This window comes from Lolium perenne, chromosome 5, assembly GCF_019359855.2.
Source record: "Lolium perenne isolate Kyuss_39 chromosome 5, Kyuss_2.0, whole genome shotgun sequence".
In the NCBI taxonomy this organism is placed as follows: domain Eukaryota; kingdom Viridiplantae; phylum Streptophyta; class Magnoliopsida; order Poales; family Poaceae; genus Lolium; species Lolium perenne.
In genome coordinates this window covers 152,546,588-152,574,158 of record NC_067248.2, presented here as the reverse complement: position 1 = coordinate 152,574,158, position 27,571 = coordinate 152,546,588, and the positions used below count along the sequence as shown (strand labels likewise).

Below are 27,571 nucleotides of genomic sequence, written 5' to 3'. Positions count from 1 at the left end.
TTGGTGTGAGATACGTATATTTGTCTTATTTTGTATAGACGTGAACCATCAACATCTGACCATGCACAAACACGTACGCGCCCAATTCCTTTCAGAAATCGGACAGGAGAAAAATGGCGGCACAAGCAAGAAACTAGTAGAGCAGAGTAATGCACAAGCAGCAGGAAGAGAGAAATCGACGAGCAGAACTCAGAGGAGAAGGAATGATTAAAACATTCGAGGATGTCACTGCGCAGATGAAGATGAGGAAGGAGACGGTATCCTGTCGATCGCCTGGAGCACGTCCTTCATGGCGGGCCTCTTGTTGGGCGCCATGGCGCAGCACCCGAACCCCAGCCTCAGGCAGCTCGCCAGCGTCTCCTCCCTCCCTTCCATCTCCCCCCGCACCGCCGCGTCGGCCAGCAAGAACGCCGGCTGCCCCTGCTCCTCCCCGCCCGTCCACTGGTACAGCTCCACGGTCGACAGCGCGCGCCCGGCCACCAGCTCCAGCAGCACCATGCCGAAGGAGTACACGTCCCACTTGGAGCTCGGTTTCGCCGGGTTCTTGGCCGCCTCCGGCGCCTGGTAGTGCGCCGCCGCGTCGGCGGAAGAGGACGGTCCGGCGAACGGGCTCGCCGACCCTGCTATCCCGGGCATTTGTGGTGGCGGCGTCAGGTCCGGGAGGCTCTTGGCCGATCGCTTGCTTCCGAACCGCCCCGCCGGCTTGAGCCTGCTGTCCCCCGCGCCGCGAACCAGCCGGTGGATGCCTAGGTCGGCGAGCAGCGGCTCCATGTTCGCGTCCAGGAGGATGTTGCTCGGCCGCACGTTGCCGTGCACGCACTTCTTGTCGTGGAGGTATGCCAGGCCTCTCGCCACGCCGCGCGCGATGCGCAGACGCGCGCTCCACCCGAGGTTGATCGGCGACGACCCCGCCTTCCCTGCGCAGCGAACGATCGCGTTAGCAATTTAATGACGCGTATGTATATATCGGCATGGGAAACTTCTTGTGGGTGCTTACTCTTGATGGAGACGTTGGCGAGGCTGCCATTGGCGGCCAGGTCGTGGATGAGGAGCATCTCGTCAGGGCCCCAGTAGAAGCCGCGGAGCCGGAGGATGTTGCCGTGCCGGAGCTTGGCGATGGCGCGCATCTGGGCGTCGAACTCGCTGAACCGCCTCACGCCGGCGTCCTCGCTGCCGATCCTGCGCACCGCCAGCGCGGAGCCGTCGGCAAGCACCGCCTTGTACACGATGCTGTCGCCCGCGGCGCCGAGGATGTATGCCGAGGCCTTGAGCAGCGTCTCCAGCTCCAGCTCCGCCTCGCCGTCCACCGTCACCAGCACCGACGACCCCTCTTTCGCCTTCCTCTTGGCCGCCATCGCTTCCTTATCTGCGTTGTAGTTCGCCTCCTTGGCCGCGAAGGTGGCCGACGTGTCCGTGAGCTCGTCCTCCGTGTAGTCGCTGTCGTCTCCAGCCTTCTTCCGCAGGCAGCACGAGAGGCTCCTGCCGACGGCGTCCGGCGACTCGTCCGACAGTGGCTCCGGCTTCTTGAACACCGTTGCTCCCATCCTCTGTTTCTCCACCTCCTGCCGCTGCCTTCTCTTCCTCACCTGGTACACGTAGCAGAACACCACGAACAGGATGGCGATGCCGGCCACGTCGCCCACGGCAATGGCAAGTATCGTGGCCAGCTTCATCCTGCCTTGTCCTCCTCCTGATGACGACGCGCCGGAACCGGCATCGCCGGGCATCGCCTCGGTTGGGTCGTTGGGTATCGCCGCAAGGGCCGGGGGCGATTTTGCTGCCGTCGTCACGTTCGGGGGATCCACGGCGGAGGTGGCAGCATCGGAGCAGAGGCTATCGAGTGGTTTCCCGCACAGCCTGTCGTTCCCCGCGAACGCGGTCGCCCTCTGCCCTACGAACGGCGCCACCGCGGGGATCGCGCCGGTGAGGTTGTTTTTGGACAGGTCGATGCTGACGTTGGCCGGCAGGCGCGAGGCCATCTCGATCGGTATGGCGCCGGCGATCCTGTTGGAGGAGAGGTTGATGAACCGCAGCGCGGCGCCACCGAAGTCCGCCGGCAGCGTGCCGTTGAGCAGGTTGTCGCTGGCGTCGAGCACCTGCAGCGCCGGGAACCCGCCGGTGGGGAGCGCGCCGGAGAAGTAGTTGCTGGCGAGGGAGACGGCGGTGAGGTTCGGGAGCAGGGTGAGGTTGCCCGGTATGGGGCCGGAGAGCGCGTTGCCGGCGAGGTTGAGGGCGCGGAGGCTGCGCAGCAGGCCGACCTCCTCCGGCAGCCGCCCCGTGAGGCCGTTGCTGGCGAGCGAGAGGATGCGGAGCTCGGGCGCGCGGAACAGGTCGACGGGGAGGGTGGCGTTGAGCGCGTTGCCGGAGAGGTCGAGGTGTCGGAGGTGCTCGAGCCGGCCCAGCTCCGGGGAGATGGGGCCGACGAGCTGCGCGTTGGGCAGGATGACGCTGACCACCCTCATCTGATCCGCGGCCGTGGCGGTGGCGGGGAAGGCGAGGCAGACGACGCCGTTCCAGGCGCAGGGCGTGGCGTCGGCGTAGCCCCAGCCGGCGAGGGAGCCGAGCGGGTCGGCGAGGAGGGAGGACTTGAAGGAGAGGAGCTGCACGCCGTCCTGGTTAAGCGCCGCGGCGAGCTGGATGCCGAGCAGCAGTGTCAGCAGCAGCAATGGGATACGGAGAAGCAGAGGGTGGCGAGCTGCGGCGGCCATGGATGTAGTAAGGTGGTGCTGGTGGCGTGGTGCTGCAATGGCATGTCGTAGCATGGGGATTGGAGGGCATAAGAAGCAGGGTTTTGGCCGGGACGGTGGTTCTGTTTCCCTGGATTGGTTGAGGTGGTGGTTCACCAAAACTATGCTAAAGCTTCAAGATGGAGGAAGAAGATACGAGAGTGAGTGAAGTGGAGTCAGAGCATAGTCAAGAGTGAATCAGATCCTCTCTCTCTCCCTCTGCCCTGTCAAAAGGGATTGGAGCTGTTAGCTTTATCTTGCCTATTTTAATAAAAAAGATAATATTGCATAATTAGTGTTGAGCAGGTTGATTAGTTTTGTAGCCACCTTGGACATGGTGCAAAAATAGCTCCAGACTCATGAGCGGCTCCAGATCGACTCGTTTTTTTTTTTAGCTCCACTGAGAAGTGACTGGGTCTTACATGACTCTGTTGGAGGGAGCTAATATTGAGCCACACGAGCTTGCTTACTTTGGCTTGAAAGCTCGAAAATGTATGAAAACACACTATAAGACTAGTCATAATGGAAATTATCATAGTATCATGATACTAGTCACATGATACTAGTTTATGATACGACCCCCACAATGCATACATAAGATAGTATCATAGTATCATCACATTTAATGTTTTGTAGAATCTCAATGCAAATTTGTGTACATGATGTGTTTGCCACTATGTTTTCTAGTTTTACGTACTATGATACGGTATCATATTATGATATCACTTTCATCTCTCAACTCATTAATTGGTGTGTCACATCAGATTTTTGCCAACATAACATGGATGTACTTATGATATACTCCCATTGGGGCTAGTCTAATTAATGATTAGAAAGATCACAGTAGTACTACTTTTACTAGATAGATACCGTATCATAGCACGTAGATCTAGAAAAGTAATATCAAATAAATCTTGTACATATATTGGCATGAAGATACTACTACATATCAATAAATCTTAGAAGATTATGATACTAGTACATGATGCCATGCATTATAGACATAATGCTACAAATCAATAAATATCAGTGGAGTTAAAAAAGAACGAGTCGACCCATTGTAACTAATATGATGTGCATGGAGATACTACTACAAATCAATAAATATTAGAAGATTATGATACTAATATCATATATCATATACTATGATACTGCATGATATGACCCATTGTAACTAATTTAAATATGTACAACTATACCTGGCCAAATCAGGTCCATGCCCAGCCCAGCCCGACTAAACCCACAAAGCCCATCGGGCCGTGGGCCGAGCCGTAGTGTAAAACTGTGTTTTCGGGCTACCCAGGCCTGGCCCAGCCTGGCTGTCGGGCCAACATTTCTAGGCCCAAGCCTGAGTTTTTTGGGCTGGATTTCGGGCCGGGCTGCTCATGGCCAGGTATGTGTACAACTATTATGCTACATATTAAAACAAAACACTTTATGTTGTAGATATTTTAATGTAGATTTGATACAGATCGAAATAAGTGAACCCTATATATTAAAACGTGCCTAAATACATGCATTTAAAAAAAACATCTTATATAATGAACATAGAAACTATGATAATTATCACCATATATGAAATGGATGGGATTTAATCCTTTAGTTTGTGGATAAGATTTAATTAAGAAAATCTGGAAGGTTAATTTAAGCCTTCTATATGTTGTGGATGAGATATTTTCCATTTTATATGCAAGCAATAATAAAGTTTTATTTACCGAGCTCAAAACTAGCTCGAGACCAACTCGAGATCATTACAAGCTGAATATGAACCATGTTTTATAGCTCGACCTTCAACTAAACTCGAGATTTTGAATATGAACCACGTTTTATAGCTCAACCTTTAACTAGACTCGCTACCAACTTGCCTATCATAATACATAATACCGAGATATGAACTGTTTGCAACCCTAGACATGCACCCTCAGTCCTGGTACTAGCAGGAGGATACTAGTGTTAGTTCCCTGCGTTAGTAAGTTTTAGTTAAATTTGGTTAGATGTTCGTGTCCTGGACTCCTGGTTGTGCGTGTATATAACCCCAGGGATATATATTGTATCGAGATATTGAGAAAAACAAAGAAGGACAAGGTATAATACGTGGACCTTTGGCAACAGTTCATCCAACATTACGTCGTGTTCGTTGAATTTTTATGTGATTGATTTGTGGAATAAACACAACAGGAGCTCCAAGAGAAGGTGAAAGGGACTGTTGATTGTTGAAATGGATGCTGGTATGAAGGAGGGATAGTGTTTGTGCCACGGTGGGGTTTGGTTGATGCATGCTCTGTTTTCTTGCGTGAATGAACCTTTGGACCCCTCGTCCGATTGTCAGCTCATGCGTGGAGTAATTGGTGAAAAGGCGGCTGCAGGCTGCTTTGGTCCAGGGGCAAGGGGCTCCTTTTCACAAAGATAAAATGGGATTGTTGAATCATGCAAAGGGATGGTTATGCACAAAAGTAGCTAACGTGTCCATATGAAAAGGCAGCGTCGAGCTCCCGATGATCTTTAGATAATCGAGTTGTCATGATACTGCTATGTTATACCTAGACGTATAACATCTTTCTATGCTATCTGACACATATATCTAGCGTTGTGTTAATTTATCTATGCCAAGTTTTCTCAATCATCTAAATATCTGATCGGAAAGTCTAACACGATCCCTTCGATGCGCACCGCATGGTTCGCTACCCTCTCAGGAGATCAGTCAATGAAGTAGCGGGTGGAGAGGAAGAGGATGATGAGCTAACAGGGAGGCTGACCAGTGAGGGCAACTATTATAGGTTTGGTTTCACCAACGGCCCCGAGGGACACCGGTAAAACATGTGTGAGGTGGTCGTGCACAAGGAAGAGCCGAGGCCTGAGTACACGCGAGAGGTCTCGACATCGATTCATCGAGTGATGTGAGAATAGCCCGATCGCTCATGCGAGGTGGAAATCTAGCGATGAGATTGGAGATTAGAAGCTGGAGACGTATAGGTACATTGGAAGCACGATATGTAGAGGTAAATTGAAAGCATGAGAGGGGAGGGGGCGCATAGCGGGGCGGTCGCTCCATAAAATTGACTAGAGAACAATCATGCTCCAGTCCTTATATTTATCTAGTGGAACAAGGTTGAATTCACTCATTTATAATCACATATTAGCATATGCAATTAATGGAATTGACAGGATCCCATCTTGAATTTAATCACTGGTGTTAATTTGTAAAAACACAATCACCATCAGAAAGCCTTCAGTCTTAATCTATGTGTGCTCTGATGTGCTCTATTATGTGTTCATCCTTGTTGACTCTCCTACATCCCTTTTTCACAAGTTCGCCTAGGAAGATCATATCTTGCAAAAATCAAGATCACGCCGCTCTTCAAGCTAAAATTTCGTCTATGAAGCTTCTTTGTGCATAACGACAAGCTAGACAATAGTGTTTTTTATGCCAATGCCACCAAGTACAGGTGATTGAAACTAAGGACGGGGAGTGATGAGGCTTGACAACCATGATGTGGTGGAAAAATACTTAGGACAAAGGTGGCATTCGATCATTCGTAATTGCACTGTACTCTCGGATTCACGTAGGCATTTGTGCTTTGCTTTGGACAATATGGAGTCGTTAAAATGATGTGATTTTTAGCAGAGTAGAATGTACGAGATTCTTTTTCGGGTTATCCACAAAGCTACAGACTTGATCCACATATGGCCTTATCACCTTCCCGAGGATCATCGGGAACCTGTGAAGTCTTGATACACACTGTGTTGATCGTACATACTATCTTCAGCCTTGGTGGCTCGCAGCGTACTAACATAATACAAAATGCGTAGGCATCTTATGTATTATCTTTTCTGATGGCTTATTCATGTAGCACGAGATGATCCTTCAAGCTGTAAGAGTATGGATTCTTGAAACTCTTAATAATGAATGTTGAGTGCATTTGATGTAGAGGTCGGGCCGCTAATTAATCCTCATTTAGAAATAAAAAAAAGTAAACAAAGACATACATTAGTGAGTCAAACAAAAATGAGGAAATGCCATTGGAATTCTAGGTGGAAAAATCCACTTGTAAGCCATAAAATCTTGCAAAAAGTTACCTTTTGAACATGAACTCTGAAATCGGCTGTTGCTACCCCTGATATGTTGTATTCACTCCGTTCATAAAAGGTGGTCGGAGATTTATAAATTTAAATATGTCTATACACTAAAGAGTGTTTAAATAGATCTAAATTTAGACAAATTTACGGCATTGTTTTATAGATAGACGTAGTAATATTCATTTACTTTACTTAGCCAACTCAAACTTGACAGATGTTACTCGTGGCGTGGCCATGGAGGACTTGGCACCGCCATATCAGATTTGGCTGAAACCAGGCAGCGTGAAATTCGCATGCCCTGTACTGTTTCCAACCAACTAGATTGCTCCACGATAAAACGAACGGCGGCAAAAGTCGCCGGAATATTTAGGTGTACACATGGTCGCCGGACGGCAGATGTGAGTGGAGCAGCAGGCGCATGCATGCATGCGAGGCAGCAGCGGAGCTTTGGTCAGGGGGTTGTTTTGGAGCCAATTGGCGCATGCATGGCGCAACACTGCTCCGTGCCCACGGGGGAAAGAATTAGGCTTTGCTGGTCCACTCCGGAGCCACTGGTCACATCGAAAATGCAAGTCTACATATATGTGGGCGTCCCCGTCCTATCTAGGACGTCCATTAGTTCATTATGCTTTGAGATTGGTGCCAGCTTTTTGGCAAAATCAACCCAGCATGTTCCATGCACATTGTAAAAGCACCCTCTGAAACTACTACATGCTTATTAAGAGATCCTCGGAACAAGCTGTCATGGATCACTATTATTTTCTGGAAGATCTGGACTGCACCCATGTACGGACCTAAATTCTTAGCAAATCTTGAATCGAAAAGCAAACATATTCTGCATATGGAGGAAAAATAGAGGATATGTTCTTCTTTATGGAAGATGCATTTTCTTTGTACTACTGTACAATGATTCAGGTTTTGCATCAAAAATAGGACAAGATTTTGGAACATAAATTTCCAAGATTTATAGAAGAACAGAAAATCCATACATAACCCATCACAAAGAATCGAAACTAGACAAAAACATCTCACATCCAACAGGGTTCAAATCCAAACAAAAAATGTCCAAAATAAAATGCATGGAGCATTCGGATCAAGCCCTCCATGGCCAGATCCAGGCGGAGGTAGCCATCGGTGGCCATGAATCGGCGAGCCCTTCATCCGGTCGGGGGAGAACTGCTTCAGTCGGACCCAGCTCGGAACCCTCATGGCCTAGATCAGCGCTGCCATGGAAGGGGACCTGCGCCATGAACGGGGAGCAACGGCCGGGCTCGACGAGCAGCCTTACGGTGCCGGACGGGGGCGGGACGAGGCGGGCTCGTCCGGTCGAACACGGCGGCGCCGGACGGGGCTCGGCGCGGCGACTGTTCTGGTCATGTGGAGCGCGGAGGAAGAGAGATGAGGATAAGGGGGAGAGAGACGGGAGAATTTGGGGACGGTTTGTGTCAACTCTGAAATGAACACGGTACACTTTGTTGCCTATAGGGAAATGAAAGTGTACATGTGCAGGGTTGTGTGTGCAAAGTTCAGAGCACGGATCTCAAACATAGAGCATAGGATGGAGATAAGCCCGTACCCCCACGAAATTACATAGGAGAACCTGCGGATGCCCTCACCCCATATCTCACCTTTGGTTCACTATCCGGAGCCGTCCATTACTTGTAGCCTGCTTGCAGTTATGTTTGTATAACTACACCAAAATGTATTCTGTTTCGTATCTATCTACAAGGTCCCCACACCATGAGGCCATACCAGTGGCAGGAATGCATTTACTCTCATTGATATGTCGCTTAGCAATAGCTCTCATTAATATATGGATAAATATTGAGAATTAGACAGCTTAATTAGCTCAGAATATTTGATTTTGCAGCCACGGTTTTTTATTATTAATTTGTATCTTGCTGCCCTTGATCTATAAAAAAGAATTGGAAACCTGATTGCTGAGGTGCAACTGATCTCAGCTTTTCCAAAGACTTCCATGGTTTGCATTAGTTAATAATTTTGATTCTATTAGTAGTGTTCAGAGGTATGCAAAATTATTAGAGTTTATAGTTTCTGGTCATGTCCGGCCGTTTGATCTGGAACGTTTCCTTGCACATAGTCATACGTCTTTCTTCCAAAAAGTTGCCACCTTTGATTTTTGATGAAGATATTAAGCAAAACTATTTTTATTTTCATTAATTACTGGATATTGTGCAACACGTTTGGAAAAACAATTTTAAGTTATCTTCAATATATTTATTATTCAGCTATGATTTTCTTTCTGTGTATATTTTATTCAACTGACTAGTGTTGCACAATACATGAAATTATTCTGTTTTGCAACAGCATTCTGAGATTAATTATTTTCACATGTACTGATTTTCATATTAGTGAATTAACCGGTGAGCTCATTATTAGTCATCAATATGAAATTAACTTAGGCCGACCCTGCATCATGTACCAGGTGGTACGTACCAGTGCCGCCAGCTATAGCCCATTAAATGCCTATTCATGTTTTGCAGAAGCGTATACTCATTTACTTCTATATTCCTCTTACTCTGTCCACGGATCACGAAGCTGATAACGGACGTGTAGATATCATGGGGCTGCGTAGATGAGAGCCAAAAGTCCGGGTCACGTACCCCCACATATATGTGGGAAAACTGCGTCGCTGGTCACATTGGCACTAGTAGGAAAACCCTTATAGGCGGAGCTTATTTCTGTGGCGCACCACTAAATATGCGCCACAGAATATTATTTTGTGGCGCACCATTCTGGGTGCGCACCATTCTGGGTGCGCCACAGAAATAGCTTAATTTTGTGGCGCACGCTTTGGTAGTGCGCCACAGAAACTATGTGGGGCCCACATCCTGCCACCACCAATTATTACTGTAGGTATTTCTGTGGCGCACATGTCGTGCTGCGCCACAGAAATAACTCTTTCTGTGGCGCACGTGCTTCAGTGCGCCACAGAAGTAGTTGATTCTGTGGCGCACCTGCTCGGGTGCGCCACAGAATTAAGGGACTTATATCATCTCGCCCGTGCCCTCCCCCGTCTATTCACCTCTCCCCTCTCCCGAGCCCCTCCCCTCTCCCCTCTCCCCTCTCCTCCGTGGTCGCCTGGATCCGCCGCCGCCGCCTCCGTTGGCTGTCAAGGTTGGTTTTATCTGGTTAACTTGGATAGGCTATGTGTTCTTGCTTACTTATGCATATCCATCTCTACTGGATTGACTAGCTCAGGCTTGGCCTCTCTCTTGCCAGCATCATCCAAGTGATGAATAATCCCTTATGGTACCCCAGCTTTGTTTTGAACTCAACTGAGTAATGATAAATTTCTATTTCTTGTTGGCTTTGATGAAAATAGAGATATCCACAGTAGGGGATCATGTAAATGAATGCCACTGTGGTATCCTTTGAAGAAAAAGGAATGTTTCTGATGGTTTTAAAAGGCTAGGTGGTGCTAGGTGATTCAGTTGGCTACCAAGACTTGTCTCATCTGGTTAGCTGGGATATGCTATGTGTTGTTGCTTGTTTAGGCATATCTATCACTTACTGGATTTACTGGTTCTTGATTGGCCTCTCTTTTGCCAGCATCACTTGGTCTATATACCAAGTGATGAATAATCCCTTTGGAGCATCTGCTCCATGCATGCTATGTGTGTTTGAGCATCTTGACTTATGTCACCATGGTTGCTGGTTTGTTGGTGTTTTTGTACTTGCCGATGATTAGATGGTTGGTCGATCACTCGTACACTCGGGGGTGGAGCAAGTGAGGCTTGGTGTGATGGCACAAATATCAACTTGTGCATCCTATCTGGCCTCACTTACTCCATCCCTGGATGTTAATATTTGTTTCGACCAACAAAGTATGAGGCATATGATATCTAGTTGAGATACCACTTGGCTCTTTCTTCCATTTTAGTGCCGATGATTAGAATGTTTGGTCACCTATACGCCGCAATATACTTTGTAGACGAGCCCCTTTCCACGGCCGCCGTTCCGTGAACGAGTCCTTGACGAGACAACAACGCCGACATGCCTCTCCGGCGCAGACCACTTTTCTTCTCTCGCCGTCCGATGCGTGAACGAGTCCTTAATGCCAAGACGGTGCCAGCCTCCCTAGCATCATGCCGACCCTCGTTGTCGCGCTTCGGCCGTGTCGATCACGCGCCCTGCACTCTTCGCCTTTTGCCCGGTGAACGAATAGACTAATCGTTGGAATAAGGAAGCCGATGACGGCCGATCGCAATTTAATCTTGCGACCGGCCGTCATCGGTTTCCTTATTCCAACGATCAGCCTATTGGTTCACCGGCAAGAAGGCGAACAAAGCGCGCGGACACACGGCTTGAAGCGCGGCAACACGGCCCGGCATAATGATGGGCAAAGCCGGCACGGTCTTTGCATCAAGGACTCGTTCACCGGGACAGCGAGGGACTGCCGTGGTTCTGCGCCGGAGATGCAGATCGGCGTTGTTGTGTCGTCAAGCACCCGTTGACGGAACGCCGACCGGGGAAAGGGGGCCCTTCTGCAAAGTATACGGCGGTGTATACTGCAACTATGATTTCTGATCATAGTATTTGTGTTGACCAACAATGTATGAGGCACTTATTTCATTTTGTCATTCCATTTGCTTTGAGATTTTCAAAATGCCGATGATTAAAATGTTTGGTCACCGTACACTTGGGGGTGGCGTAAGTGAGCCTGGTAAGATAGCACAAATATCAATCTCTTGTGCATCGGACTTGGTCTCACTTACGACATCCCTGAATGTTAATATTTGTGTTGACCAACAATGTATGAGGCACTTATTCCATTTTGTCATTCCATTTGCTTTGAGATTTTCAAAATGCCGATGATTAAAATGTTTGGTCACCGTACACTCGGGAGCGGCGTAAGTGAGCCTGGTAAGATAGCACAAATATCAATCTCTTGTGCATCGGACTGGTCTCACTTACACCGTCCCTGAATGTTAATATTTGTGTTGACCAACAATGTATGAGGCATTTATTCCATTTCTCTTGTGCATCGGACTTGTTGGTCTCACTTTCTTCCATTTTCATCATAGTAGGAACTGGATGAAGGACCCCGATGCAAGCGAGCCTGGTGGGTAGAGATGAGGGAGCAAAGGAGGAACCAGATGAAGACTACTTTGTAGGATGAAGACTACTTTGTATCTCGAAATTGTGAATTTTGTATGAATTAAGAGTTGTATGCAAAACATTTGACACTTGCCACTATATATGTATCTCGATCGGGATCTAAGTAATGTGATGATGATGTCTATGTTATATCTGTGCAATGTACATGATATTTATATTATATCTGAATGTTGCTGTATATAACATGTATATCTCAGTATATTGTTGTCTATAAACTGCATGTGTACAGGAGGCAGCACAAAATCGTGTATAATACAAGCAAATTCTGTGGCGCACTGCAAACCAATTCTGTGGCGCACTCTTTTCTGTGGCGCACCTAAGATCACGTGCGCCACAGATACGTTAACTCTGTGGCGCATGGGCTGGTGCGCCACAGAAAGCTTATTTTTGTGGCGACGTTTCTGTGGCGCACCTCCCATGCGCCATAGAATCCATTTTTGGTGCGCCACTGATGAGGCTTTTCCTACTAGTGTGGCTTGGGCACCGATCAATAGGTGCGAGCGCTAGGTTGGCACAGACACCTCGACGCCTTGACCCGGGCGTTGACCGTTGAGCGGCAGCATCGTCTACCAGGCACGGCGTATTTTAATCTAAAATATGCTCGTTTTGATTTGTTTGCGAAGATAAAATCAGCTGAGACGCGTTCTTCCACGATCTCCGGCACCGCCCATGGCTAGTTGGGTGGACTGGCGGTGAAGGAGGAGGGACGGTCGATGAAGCTGGTGGCTGTTGCTCCCATGGGTAGTTGGGTGCCTAGGACAACAGTGGATTCGCCGTTGGAGGAGGTGGAGGATAGGCCCGGGCTGGCGCAGGCCACTAGATAGAGGCGGTGGTGCGCCCGAAGCGTCCATGTTGACCCTTAGGGCCTCCTCATCGGCATGACCGCCGTGACATAGCGAGGCGGCACATGTGGCAGTGGAGGCTGCTCCGGCGAGGCCTTCATGGCCAGCCTCATCGCCTTCTCCTCATCCACGCCTTCCCGCATTAAGGGGAGCTGCACCATGCCCTCCTCCTTTGCCTTCTCTGCGATGTAGACAAGGTAGCTGACGAAATCATCCTTGTCATCCCGCTCCTCCTCTCATGGGATTTGGTCGCCGACATACGCCTCCACCTCCACCTTCACTCCCGACGATGGCGGAGCGTCGTAGTTGTACTGGTCGTCGTCGAGGAACCCTATACGGTTGCGCGGTTCCTACTCGAGGTGTCCCACATTGGTGAGTTGATGTCGTCCGCGGGGTTGTTGACGAGGTATGGAGGAAGCAGTGACCATCGACAGGCGATCTTCTGGCGCCTCTCTAGCCATAGTTCGGCACCGGCAACATCAGTACCCTCTGGTGGCTGAGGAGACAGTCTTTGTGGAAGTGGACGTCGTAATTCTTGGGGAGGAGACAGTCCAGGAAACTCGTTTTCTGAGAAGGTACTTGGCTGGGTGATTCCCCTACATTGTAGCAATATTCGTCTCTTTATAACATAGCACAACGAAAAACAAGTTTTGGTAGCTATTGTTATTTATGTCTCGAGTACCATTGAACATAGGCTTTAGATGTACATTATAGGAAAATCGAGGGGAAAGGAGGCTTCATCTAGCAAGATGTTTGATATATGTTCGTCTAACCACGCAACTGGATGTCTCTGTTTGGAAGTTAACAACATCGGGTTCATATGGGTCAAATATTGTATCTAGATTACATTAATGACCACACAAGATTTCTTAGAAAATGTATATGAAAAATAAAAGTACCACTAAAGATAAGGATTTTCATGCGGTTCTTTTATCGTAAAGTGATGTTCACTAAAGATAATTTAGCGAAACGAAAGTGGGAAGGCAGTAAAAAATGTTGTTCTTTGATTAGGAGGACTGAGTCTATACAATATTTGTTTATTTTGTGCCCTTTAGCTAAGTTGGGCAGTGCATTGTTCATATAGCATTTAATATTATTGCACCCACTAACACCACAAATTTGTTTGGGAATTGGTTGGCTGGGTTTGAAAAAAAAAGGATAGAGCACAAATCTAAGTGAAATACTATCTAAAATGATTACATTTTTAACAATTTTAAAACAACTTCTTTTATGCAGCTAATTTCTTTGGCTATTTATTGGATCTATACGTGGTTCTACCACTAGCCAACAGAGAAACAAGACGGTCCAGGGTGCAACCGGTTAGAGATGCAGTTTAATTGACATTTTTTTATCATAGAATAACATGTTGATCAATTGATCCATAGTTACTTCATGTTCTCCTCTTTCTTAATATGGTTGATCAATATATCGATCCTAGATGATCCATGATGTAAATCCTTTGTAATACCTAAATTTTAGTAAGGTACTAAAAAGCTGCATGCATCAATCGATGCAGAGACTAAGATACGTCCACGTCGATCAGGACGGTGGCTGACAGCGGAGAGGGACAAGTGAAGCGACTAGCGAGTCACGAGTTTACTGAGCAAAAAAAGGCACACGCACGCAGCCACGTACGTGCCACGGGAATCTTTCCGTCTTTGGCTCTACACGAAGCACTACGCACATGCACGAACGGCCAGATGTTACCGTTTGGTTCCACGCATTTCTAATCACATCTGTCCACGTCTTCGTTCCGTGACAAATCAAGATACATGTGGAGGTACCCTAGCGGCGTAAAGCTGCTAGCATATGCTGATGCAGCACAGCGGCGTCACATGTGTGCGAAATCTAGCGGTGTCGTCTTCATCGGTTCATCCTGTTACCGCCTGCCTAGCTGCCTCCCTGTTTTTCATGTGAGTTTGACACTGCTGCATGCCGCCTATGTTGGCAGGCACTTGGATTCGCCTTTGCCTTTGCCTGCACACGATAGCAGCGCGCGCGCGCATAGGAGTAGGACGGGCCCCAAGTAACAAAGCTCATTTTGGCACTTGGTAACCAGATCAGAATATCAGATACAGCGATGCCAATTCTGCTTCCGGGCAGTGTTATGTCCCCCCACAACCCACCCACAAACTGTGCCTGATTCAGAGCATTTGACAAGACTCACATGGAAACCATGTAAGGGATCCTCCTCTTAGGAGGTTTTTTTGTGTGTCGGAGTTGTAATTTCGGGGTGGCTATCTTCGGATTAGCCCGGAGTGGAGTTCGTACTGCACTCGTTGTTCACAGCGAGATGTATTCGTCTTGTGATCAAATTCTACCTTCTTTATAGGTACGCCTTCGCGTACTCTCAGAAAAAACACCAAATGTATCTGTTTTGATTCGTTTGGATCAAGCCGGTAGACACAAAACTGGCCGTTTGGTTTGGGTAGCCTCAGTGGCCCGACGTATTTCTCAGCGAGAGATAGTTTTTTTTTTTACATTGAAACAATGACTTGAAGAAAAAGAAGGAGATAGTAGGATTCATCATTTATTCATACAAAACGTAAATAACTAGTAGGATCTGAGGGCTCTTCATCGGAGGCTTCGTCGCCGAGCGCTCGTGCTGGCGGCACTTCCTGTGCTTCATTGCCAGAATCGAGGTTGACGATACCGGCAACCGTGGCCTCCCGAATGAATGCTACATGGTGGGGCATCCTCGATGACCTTCTCCACCGTGCGGCTGGGCTTTAACCAGAACGTGATTCATCTTGGCCTTGTTCCTCTCCGTCGGCGGGTGCTTGCCATCGAAGCAGTTCAACGCGTCCTCTCGCTACTCGCGAAACCAGGCTGCCTAGTAGGCGCTACCGGCGTCGTATTATGGGTCGAGCCACAGCGTCTCCTTCTGCCGTCTCCGGAAGATCTCCTAGCCAAATTCCTTGCCTTTGGGTAGAGACGGCATGGGAACCTGCTCAGGCTGATTGCCGAAGCCCTTAGGCACTGTCGCCTTGGGTGGCAGGAGGATGCCATACTTGGCGAGTTGGGTGGCCTCGTGCCAGTCCACCCATTCCCGGTACATGACAACGGGGGCCAGAAGGTTTCAACTACTAGTGGTCTGTGGAGCAAGTAAAGCCAGAAGGTTTCAACTACTAGTGATCTGTGGAGCAAGCAATGTCGGAATGGCAATAGCGATGGATGTGTGAGCACTTACGCGTGCGATTGCTTAGCTATAAAAAGGACGGCATACACGTTATTGATGATGACACAGAAGGCCAGCCATCGCCCGCTAGACCTGGCACGACCGCTAAGCCGAAGCAGCGTAGGTTTGGAAGCGAAGCAGTCCGCTGACCAGCCGCTAGGTGGGCCCGAGGACATAGAACATGGACACGCCTTGTGTCCGCCGCAACATATTTCGAGCCTTAATTTGGCCTTCAAATGCATCGGCCTGGACATGCCAGCCACTTTGCATCCTTAGCCGCGTGGACCAAAATAGACACGTTTGATCCGTTTGTGTCGGGCATTTGAAAATGGCCTAAACCACCCATTCATAAATTATAAGAACAGGGAATTGCAAAGGGATGTTCGCGATTAAGAACAAGGAACTACAAATGGATGTTCGTTTGACATGAAAATATACCAGGAGGCAGGAGGAGCACATACATCGCAGAGTATATATGGTAAGGCATTCAGCCTGGGATCACCTCCTTCCAACGAACAACGATAGTACCAAGTGATGATATTTCAGGATTACATGTACCATCAGACAGATCTCCTCTCTTTCCAAAAGCATACCGTGAAAGCTCATCGTTACAACAAGTAGACATCTCAAAAGTCAAAACCGATCTTCGTGAGTTTGAAGCCCATGTTTTTATCCTTTGTTGATAAGGGCAGCTACGAACTTAATTTACAAATGATCATTCTGCTCTAGGCTACACACACCTAACTTTTCTATCATACACTCCGAGCCTTTCAGTTTTGCTACACAAAATGTGGAGCTCAGTGCACGGTTTATTTCTCGACCATTTCAGCCCGTATATTTATGAGCCAAGTTGGAAACATCCCCTCTTTGCCAAAACATTCTGAAATAGGGTGTGTTCATCTCCAATCTACAGTAATGTCTCTTTCTTAAAGGACCGTCATGGTCAACCTTTTATGAACCCGTGATAAATGGAATCTCTGCCAGTGAAGTGGGAAGAGATATAGGGATATTTTGAGCAGCTAGGTAAGTGATGATACCGGCTACATAACCTGCAAGGGCAAAACCACTCACCTGCAAACACAACAGGTACCATGTCAACAAACAATTTTAACTCACAGGGACACACATCACTTGGAATATGGCATGCACTGTATTATACAGGGCTGCATTATTTAATTGCCTACGATGCTATTTGTCTACGTCAGGCAGTCAAGGTCACCAAGTTTGTGAACTCTAATGAAAAACCTCGTTTTCCTTGATGACAATTACAAAAGAGTCCCTCTAAAATGTAACTAGACTGGACATGATCAGAACAAGAACTCTTATTTTTTTCGAAATGGGGCAGCCCCAGCCTCTGTATCAATTGATGCATATGGCTCTTTATTAATGACAAGAACTCTTATTCAATCATCATCCAAATCTACATGTCATGAGAAGATATATATGAACTCTTGCTCTTTTTTTCTAATCCTCATACTAAGACAGCAGGACACAAACCCGTCTGCATATCCTGTGGCTAGCCATGATCTTTCTCTGATCGCCATGCTTTCATGTACCAACCAACTCACCAAAAATAAGTCATCAAAGAAATGTAGGGAGTCTACTCGTAATTCAACATTATTTGACCTATACTTCTAAATCCAGGACAGTGAAAAGGGCACACTTTGTTTGCTGCAGTTTTATCCCTATTAACGAGCAATAATATATTAAAAGAACTGGAAACATATTTTTCTTAAAATGCAGTGCCGAAGAGAAACCTCTAAGGCCTAAGCTACGCTGCAGTCTGAAATAAAAGTTCTGCCCTGAACTCTACTGAAAACTACTCAAAGAAACAATATCAGAAATATGGGTTGTATTGAATAAGTTTGAGAGTGAAAGATCAAAAAATGCACTCAATACACCTTGCTGAGGGATTTTTCCCCTATAATAGATCGTACTGTCGATTGTTATTCTGCTCTTTCACATCTCCTTTGAAGAGTTGAATAAAGAAGAAGTTTACCTTGCGAAAATACCAAAAGAAATCCACCTTTTCCATTCCCATAAAAGCCACTCCTGCTGCAGAGCCAATGATAAGCATTGAGCCGCCCGTACCAGCACAGAACGCAACAAGCTGCCAGAAGTCTGAATCTTGAGGAAACGAAGTCAGGTCATACATCCCCATGGTTGCAGCAACAAGTGGGACATTGTCTATAATTGCTGATGCAACACCAATGATACTTGCAATAAGGTCAGCATTTGGAATATTGGCATCAAGATAGTTGGCTAACTGCCTCAAAATCCCTGCAGATTCCAAGCTAGTGCAGAGAAACAGAAATAACAAAACCAACAATTAGAAAATTAAGACCATCCAACTGGCAATGGACTAGAGTGTAAGAAGTAGAAAACGACAGGGTAACCAAGTTTTATATGCATAGAAACGAACTGAGAGTTAGAGCTGCATAAGAGCTTTCCTGCACATATGACATTGTCTTACGTGTATATAACATATTGGCCAATTAATATCCATAACACTGGACAACAGGATTGAAGCACGTTTAGGGCTTAGCTCTTGAACAAAACCTAGATCGTCTCCTGCCGTCCCTACCGCCGCTGTTGCCGCCTCTCACCGGCTGCCGCAGGGACTCAGACACCGGAGGTTCTTCCTCTCAGAGGGCGTATGGTGCTTTTGAGTATAGAATCTCCGGAGATATTCACACTGATAGGTCGTATTAATTCTTTTGAGATGACAGGCTTTTCTAGTTCTGCTACTCAGCCTTCTAGCGAAAGACTACCTTTCCACATCATCTTTAGCTATATCAAATCTTAAGCTTAAGATAATATATATGTTTGAAATTAGATAAAATGCAGACTAACAGTTGTAGGTCAACAGTCATAAAACCTGATATTAGCTACATGGTTTAAATATTCCACAGCTTTTCTAAAGGCGAGTTCCACATAATCAAGCTGACGTGCATCCACGTTGGGAAGGGGGGGAGTTACCTGCCGACCGACAACAGAATACCTAAGAAGAATAGAATTCCTTGTGTATCAATCCGTGAAAGTGCCTGTGGAACTTTTAATCTCTGCCTTCCAGATTCTCCGTAATGTATCGCGTCTGTCAGAATCCAGAGAATCCCAAGACCAAAGAGCATCCCCATGAAAGGTGGCAATCCCGTGAGAGATTTAAACACTGGAACAAACACTAGGGCTCCAAGTCCAACAGCAAATACAAGTTGCCCCCGAGGAGCCATCTGTTCTGATGATAGCAAACTGGAAGATGCCTGATCTGATCCATTTGCTTCACTACATGAAACATATAAGAAATTATTCCATAAGGCTTCACAAATATTGCTTAATATCATGTAGCAGAAGTAGTCCTTTTTTAAAGAACCTGGTGAGGGACATCAGGGCCAGTGGGACCACCAGTGAAACTACGGAGGGGACAAACAAGCCCTGTCAGATCATAAGCCAAGTAGTTCAGCACTTTGCTGAAGCAGCATGCAGAAAAAAAGAATAAACACACAAAATTCATAAAATGATTGGTTGCTCGCAATCGAGATCATGAGATTTATTCTGTATAATGTTGTCTTTTTTATAGGATAATCCCCATACTTGAGAAAATTCAGATTTGGAACCATCTTCCATTCAATTTATACTGATTTAAGCAATTCACCTAAATTTTGCACTACAAATTATCTCTAATAGCAATATGCAGTATTGACTAAAATTTAATAATACTGTTGGGCAAAAAGAAATAGCACTCATATAGGAATATGATAAATAAAAAGTTGTCTTATCTTCTTTTTTTAGCTGAAAAAAGAATGAGCTGAGTTGTCTTATCTTCTTTTCTTTTAGCAGTTAAAGTTGATCAACCTTTATAAGGTTCATCACTAACGACATGCATGATATAGGATGCCTGAAATAGGGAAATATTAGAGAGCTCTAACATTTAGGAAATATTAGCATAATGAACAGCTCTAACATTTAGGAAATATTAGCATAATGAACAATTTAGAGAAAATACAAGGATCAATGTGCAAATCTAACCTGTATTGTGTTTACAGTCGTAATCTGACCATGGATCCACAACATAGTGGTTGTCACATCACCAATTGGTGTCCATGCACCCCCAGCATTAGCCGCTATCACAACAACAGCGCCTAATAATCTGTCCCAATAAGCCAATGTTTAGTAAAGATGCCAAACACTCCTTGAAACGATTTATTGATGGATTGAAGGATAAAAAGTTCTGTAGACAAGCCTGTTGAGATATAAGGAGATCTAATTTACAATGTTACGCCCGTCTCTAACTAGGTCCTATTTTTTGATAAATATCAAGTGCTAATATACAAGTTGGAGAAAGCGTCAACCTAAACCAAGTTGCCTTAGATAACTCTTCAAGAAAATTTTGGCCTCAAATCAACACTTCCGCAAGCAAACTGAGAAGGTAATAGACCGACATACCACCATCGAGAGATAAGAAGAGAACGCTTGTAATTTGTAAAATTAATCACATTTCCTTTTCTTCTGCCTTTTTATTATCCTAAATGGTATTATTATTTTAGTTAACCTTAAAATTCCGTATTGCCGTACATTACTTCAAACACCCTATATATATTTCGTGAGAACTGTTCATGTTGATTTGATACCATAAGTAGCATGGCATGCTCTTCTGCGCCAGAAGGGTGGTTAGCACTAAATACGTTTCCTATTTGTTGAACCCTTTCTTGTGCAGTAAGGTGCAACTATCAGTGTAAAACAAATTCTTGAGACGCATGAACAATTGAACAAATGTTTCAAGTTACAATTATCAGTACACAATCTAACCACCTGTGTTCAAGCTCTCATGGACACGGAATTTAGGTTCTTACTTATACTGTGAGACCTACCCCCAAAGTTTTATTTAAAGAAAGTATACAGGAATGTTCTCAAGAACTCAAATTTTATTCAGCCAACCTCCCAGATCATCTTGATAACTAGAAAGCATTTCTACGAAATATTTTGATCAGCACAGCTTGAGCGAATGTTGGAGCGAAAATTAGCCTATGATACGTCAGCAATAGATCTAAGAAAGTAAAATCTGGGCTTATGGAGATATAGCAAAATCATACAACGAAAACTTAAACTTTCCTAACTTGAGTGTGCCAAAGTATGGTATTGAACCTATGTGTTTTCATGAAAAGAATGGTAGAAATACGATAAGAGATTAAGAGGACAATTTTAAACCAGGTTTCTACTACTGTTTACATTGTACAGATTAAGAAAAAAAATTCAAACTAAGGAAAATACATGAATTAGAACATTGAAAGCAAATATGTTGACTTCAGAGCAAAAGAATTACAAAATTATGTACAAAAGTAATAGCTGAGATAATAGAGGTCATACTTTCTGTACTCTGATGGAGGTACTAGTTTCCGCAGCAATGACACCATGACAATAGTCGAAGTCAAGTTGTCAAGTACAGAACTCATAAAGAAGGTAACAAAGCCAATCTGAAATAAGAAACAATTTATGCATCAAAAAATAAAACATGATAATTAATGGCTGTGAAATAAAAGGTTAGTCTTGTAAGGTTACACGGTGAATCAGTGAGTGATCGAGCAACGGCATTCTTTTATTCACCAAAGACAGATCCAAAAAAAAAAATGAACCCAAGGTTAAGATCAACAGAAGGACTTGTATCCAATTTTGGACCGGAAATTGGACCAATGGTTGTTCTATCCGGCCCCTTTGCCCCAGATCTCTACAAGGCCATCCCACCATCCATCCACCTCAGGCGAATGGTGGCTGAACCCCTTTTTGAGGATGAATGAATTGCAGACATCAGGAATCTTCTGCATATTACAACTTTCCCCCAAATGCAAACAGAGATATCAATCTCCTCCCTGATGCAGGAGATTTATGATCTGGAGATGGGAGGGAGGTGTCAGGGAAGTACTCTACTAGTTCTGTCTATCACATCTCTTTCCAGGTGCAGTCCCTTTCATGCGCTTTTTGGAAGCCATGGGCAACTCTAAGCTGATTTTTTTGCGTGGCTTGCCATTCTGAAGCGCTGTTCGATGGTTAATCAAGACCTCCCACACAGTGACGGCTTTTATTCTGTCGGCCATCCGGGGAACATATTGATCACCACAAATCATCGCCCACGAATGCACCTCCCCTTGGATGGTCATCATGAGACAGCCGACCTCTGGACACATAGTACAGAATATGGCAGAGTTTCCCAACTAAAGTTGCCTGAACTAGATAGGTACAGTGTGATGGCAGATAATGATTTGACAAACAAGTATGAACATCAAATCTGCTGAGTCACTGGAATTAGAGCTGCGTTAGTTGGTAAGGTATATAGATGAATAGGGAACCAAGCATCTCAAAGAGAACTGTGCAACAGTAGCAAAACAAGACAAGTGGAAGAATTTCTTTGGTGAAAGTTTTAAGGTTTTCTCTGGATTGAATTACCAGGGGTGGAGAATTATTCAGTTCAAGGTGAAAGACAGATACCATCGAAGTGGAACCACGTGTACTGTGAAGGTTGCTTTTTCTCTATTGACATAGGTCACTAAATATAAGTTTATTTTGTGGGGAGACACTCAATATAGATCATAAGTTCAAAACATCTATCTGTTCTGGACAAATAGATGTCTGCTATAACCGCAAAAGGTGTGGCTCTAGAACACTTTGGTACTACCCCCTGGTTTACCACTGGCAACTCATTCCGGTGTGTTGGTTTCTCATAGTAGCACACTGCAAATTACTAAAAGTATAAGAAGTATAGAATGTAATAAAAACTTCAGTGAGCGAAACATAAAAATAAGAAAGACTCACCACCCAGAGAAGAGTCTTAGGATTTCTAGTAGATATATTGTCAGTCACCAGCTTAAAACCTTGATGTGAATCAACAATCTCCACAATGGTCATTGCACCAAGCAAGAAAAACACTATTTCACTAACTTCAACAGTACTCTGACTCAACTCTTGAACAGCTACATCGGTCGAGGGAGCCTAAATCATATGAAGAACAGAAAAGGAACAGTAAAGATCAACTAATGAGTATCATCTAACACAGTCTTAAATATATTCATAACATAAGGATTATATCATTGTAATGAAAATGTAAATCATCCTAGTGAATTATGGTACTTCCAAACTAGATACCCACTAGCAAAGAAGGGACATCTTATTCATCTTCATGGCAAAGTCTAGCTTAACATCTGAGGATGCAAACACACAGGCATAAATCCAGAATAACTTTTTAAAACGAGTTGATTACTTTTGAGTCCCTTAATGATCCATATGAACAGCAACTAAACATTGCTTGTAAGTCGTACTACCGCTGTACCGAATTATAAGATGCTAAAACATCTTCTAAATCGGTACAGAGGGAGTAACTAGCAACTAAGCACCATAATCCACTCCCGTAATAATGGAAATGTAATTAGCATATACATGAAGAATGTCATAATGTCTTTAACACTGATTGCAGTTGAAAGACATGCAGACTTATCAGGGAAGTTCTTGTTTTTGTTATTACATAGAAAAACTAAGAAATGGAAACATAGATGGGAACAAGGAGGACATCCAGCCAATATGAACGTCGAATAAGTTGCTCTCTACTTAAATTATTTAAGGGTGCGTGCATATATCAACTGTTATCAAGACAATTCAACTGAGAAAAATCTCAAAGTGATGTTCAAGAGAGACGATCGACTCTCAGAAGATTTCTGAAGTCTCAAAGATAACTTCACAGATTATAGCTTACCCCAATACTTCTGATAACCCATAAGCAAACAGCCATCAATAATCCAACTCCGCTTTTATTAAATGCTAGTGATTCCTCAAAAATGATACCTGCATAGCCAACTGCGAATACTAGCACCATTGCAATGTCCTGCAAAAGAAAACATTTCAACCATGTTCGCAAGAATCATTACCACAACATACATAACTACCAGCATAAGGAGATAAGATGAAGAAACTACATAGTTCAAACTGGAAGATACTTCGAATCTACAGACCTGGTTAGCAGCAACCCAGGAATGGTTTATTGCAGCTGCCCCAGCCAAAGATGTTGCAAGAATAGCTAAAGCTTTAATAAGATCATTCTTTGGTTTGTAGTTAGCTTCAAAATATTGCGAGCTAACTTCATCAACGGAGCATAAAGGGTCGCAATTTCCAGTTGTCTCTGATAGCTGAAATTTTGGCGAAACACGACGGTATTAGAAACTGCATAGAACACAGTGGGTAGTAGAAAAGGCAAACAAACAATGCAAACAGGGGAAATCACTCTTTCAGTTGTAAAGAAATCCTATGACATAGTGTTCTCTCACTAAATTCAATATAAAAATAACTCTCGATGCAACAGGCGCATGGTGCATGTTAGATGCATTGTCTGATGAAAGCATATGAAAGTTTGATAGCAGAAATAAATTCAGGTATTAAATAAATGTGCTTTTGCTTTTCCACATGAAATTTTTATCTAAGACTTCCATTGACAATCGTAAAAATGCAAACCAAATTTGTAGTAACAACATTATAACCATAAGGGCTTTGGGATTCGTGAATGATGATTAGTTTGAGCAATAACACTAAACAAAGCATTCCCAAACTATTTATGTAGTCACCAAAATGTGTCATTCCACAAGCGGAACAGGGGGATTCCCAAACTAGTTATACACCCTGTTCCATCAGGAAAAGTATCTCTAAACTTGTGAGAACCAAAGTGGAAAAGGGGGATTTTCAGTAGTAAAACCGTACAGAGTCATTCCTTAGCCCAATAAGCAGCGATGTGTAGAATTTATGTAATATGCTATTGACTGACTGCTGCCATTTAGCCCAAATAAAGCATAAGTGAACTGAATGCTTTGACTCTTGACAGAGGTGGGCAGTTCGCAGATTCCGTGGAAGGAACTTGAAACCGCACTAGCACGATTCCATAATCTGATACTAAAATAAATTACGACCATATCGGTCAAATTCGGTACCTCGTAGTCGTAGTCGGTGAGCTCCTCATCCTCGGGTGGCACTGGCGGCGGGGGCGAGGAGGCGGCGCAGAAGCGGAGCGAGCGCCGCCACCGCTGGGCGGGCGGGAGAGGGGTAGTGAGGAGGGACGGAGGGAAGTGGTGGCTGCGGCGGCGGAGGGATGGGAAGGAAGGGGAGGCTGCCCGGCTGCCGGCGAGCAAGTAGGAGGAGAGCGCCATTGCCTGTGAGGTTTTGCGGGGTGGCCGTCAACCGAGAGTTGGATGGATGAGAAGCCAGTGTATGTGGGTCCCGCAGTTCAGAGAGGAAATGCATAGGATAGGAGTACGGTTGAAAATGAAAGGGAAACTTTCCTTCTGTTTCCGAAGGAAAAAGAAAATAGAGGACCAAATATGAAAAATAAAACGATATTTGGAGGAATAGAAATGGAAACGACAAAATCACAAAAGGAAACGAAAAAGAAAACGAGAGAGCCCTTTTCGACGGAAAGGGAAACAACAGAGGAAATTCCGAAAAAATAAATACGAAAAGTTTCCGGAAATATAACCTAGAGAGGCCCGTGCATTTAGTAGGCCTACATTTACACATGAAACTGAGTTTGATCATGTATCAAGTCCACTAATTACTCTAACCTTAATCACTTAGTATAATTACGTGTGCATGCAGCCGTTAAACTATGTGTGTTACTTTATGTTAAATTGCCGCTTGTCGAAGTTAAGTGATATATCTTGTCTTATTATTATTTTATTTATGTGTGTCTTTCAGTCTACAAATCAAGGTATTATGTCGCATTGTGTTGTGGCAAATATCCATTTTCGTAACGTATCCGCTACGTATCCGTTCTGTATTCATATCCGATGATTTTCGTTTTCATATTCATTTTCGGAGTTTTCGATTCCATTTTCGATTCCGATAAGATAGAGAAAAACAAAAACGGTAAAACACGTTTCTATTCGTTTCCCGTTTCATTTTCAACCCTAGATAGGAGGGAGGAATCTGTGTACGGACAAGCCAAACTGAAACTGATACGCGAATATTCACAGCCTCGTGGGAACCTGCTTGTATTCTGAAACTCGCTAAATCCTACTTTTCAGTTCTTGTGAAAATTGGAGATTTTGTATACATACACTTGGGAAAGCAGTTAGAAATTTATCAATTGAAGTTTTTAAGAGTGATTAGGGTAAGGGACAAACCAGCGTGTCCCTTTGTGTCGGCGCAGATATAGGAAATCTGAAGTTCGAAGAGATGTCTACCCTCAGAATCAACTTTGATGAAAGAGAGGATGTCAAACCCTTTCCAGAATTAGAAGAGGATCTTTGACAATCTTAATTGTTGTATTGCCTCGTTTCTCATTACGTATTTGGGGATGCCGATCCAGGGACGGGGCTTGCCTGCTCCCCACTTTTGCTCCCATCCGTGCTCCGCATGCAAATCACCACGATCAAACGTCTCCCCGCGTTTCTCTCTCCCGGCTATCTTTTGTTTTCAAAACGGATCTCAAGTATCATTTCCTCTAAACAAAATACTTCGTATGTACTCTCTCTTCCCCAGAGGCCAGACCATGGCGCCAGATAGAGAAGTCATGAGCACGGTGCCACCAGGCTGCGGAGAAAGATGGCCGGCTAGGTAGAAAGATGAAGCAGTACACGGCACAGCGGGAGGAGATTGGAGCTCTGATAGCGCGAGTATTACGGGAGGAAAAGGAAAATACGGCTGCTGATTTCAATTTAGTTTTGGCTAAAACAAAGAGATCCTGAAAGAAATTAACGTAAGCCGTGCGATGAAATGGGAGCACAGATGGGAGCAAACCTACGGAGCAGGCAAGCCACGTCCCCGATCCAGAGGTACTAGGATCTTGATTAAGGATCTTGACCCGCTGGATGGTCAAGTTAGGATGAAAGCTGTCGTGGAGTGCTAGATTCACCTCTAAAAAGCCAGTAAAAGTATCCTCATAGACTACAACCTTTCCATGTATATTAAAGGCTATACCTTCTTCCGAAAGATAAAGAGATATCGCGGTTCTTTTGGGAGGATATCAATGGCCGCTGAAAATACCACATGGTCAAATGGGCTGATACATGTGCCCCAAAGATCATAGGGGCGTAGGCATCTTGGCCTCTAGACACTTCAATAAGGCCCTCCTGCTGAAATGGGTCTAGCGGCGCATCCTTACGGATAGGTCTTTGGCTTTGCCTTATCAAGACCAAATACCTACGGGGGCAACCTCTCCTGGCATGTGATCGTCGGAAGGGTCGCAGTTTTGGCGATCCATCCAGGACATCAAACATGACATTCACCTTGGGATTTTCTTCTCCTTAGGCTCCAGAGAAGGTACCATGACACCTTGGTTGGACCCCTTGGGGGATGCCCTCGAAGGGTGTCATGCCTAGCCTCTTTGCGATTTGCATTGAGCCTTCCCTGTTGGTCTCCCCACGGACAATGGGGGGTTATGGAATGTGGTGTTCCCTAGAACTTTCGGCAAAGATGAAGCGGCAGCTTGGGAGGCGTTGTGGGCGAGTCTCACACTGTCCTTCACTGCCTTGCCTTGTCAGATAGTGTCTCCTAGTGTATTGCCTCTTCGGGGATCTTTACGGTTAGCTTGGCGTACCTTGCCCTATTTAGAGGGCTCATTTTACCTTGGACATCTCCGC

General features: G+C 45.1%; 2 protein-coding genes across 2 annotated transcripts; both read right to left on the bottom strand.

Moving 5' to 3' along the window:
* LOC127300271 (probable LRR receptor-like serine/threonine-protein kinase At4g37250) lies at positions 1-2,942 on the bottom strand. The gene is made up of 2 exons (XM_051330372.2): positions 998-2,942; positions 1-917 (listed from the first exon to the last, which is right to left on the bottom strand). Exons 1-2 carry the CDS (start codon positions 2,760-2,762, stop codon positions 226-228), a joined length of 2,457 nt encoding a protein of 818 aa, XP_051186332.2. The 5' UTR covers positions 2,763-2,942; the 3' UTR covers positions 1-225.
* A 13,529-nt stretch (positions 2,943-16,471) lies between these two features.
* On the bottom strand, positions 16,472-25,208 carry LOC127300270 (sodium/proton antiporter 2). The gene is made up of 10 exons (XM_051330371.2): positions 24,926-25,208; positions 23,960-24,133; positions 23,704-23,832; positions 22,770-22,946; positions 21,330-21,436; positions 19,992-20,112; positions 19,336-19,397; positions 18,945-19,247; positions 17,965-18,259; positions 16,472-17,036 (listed from the first exon to the last, which is right to left on the bottom strand). The coding sequence occupies exons 1-10, from the start codon at positions 25,139-25,141 to the stop codon at positions 16,917-16,919; spliced, it is 1,704 nt and encodes a 567-aa protein (XP_051186331.1). The 5' UTR covers positions 25,142-25,208; the 3' UTR covers positions 16,472-16,916.
* Between the last annotated feature and the right edge of the window lie 2,363 nt (positions 25,209-27,571).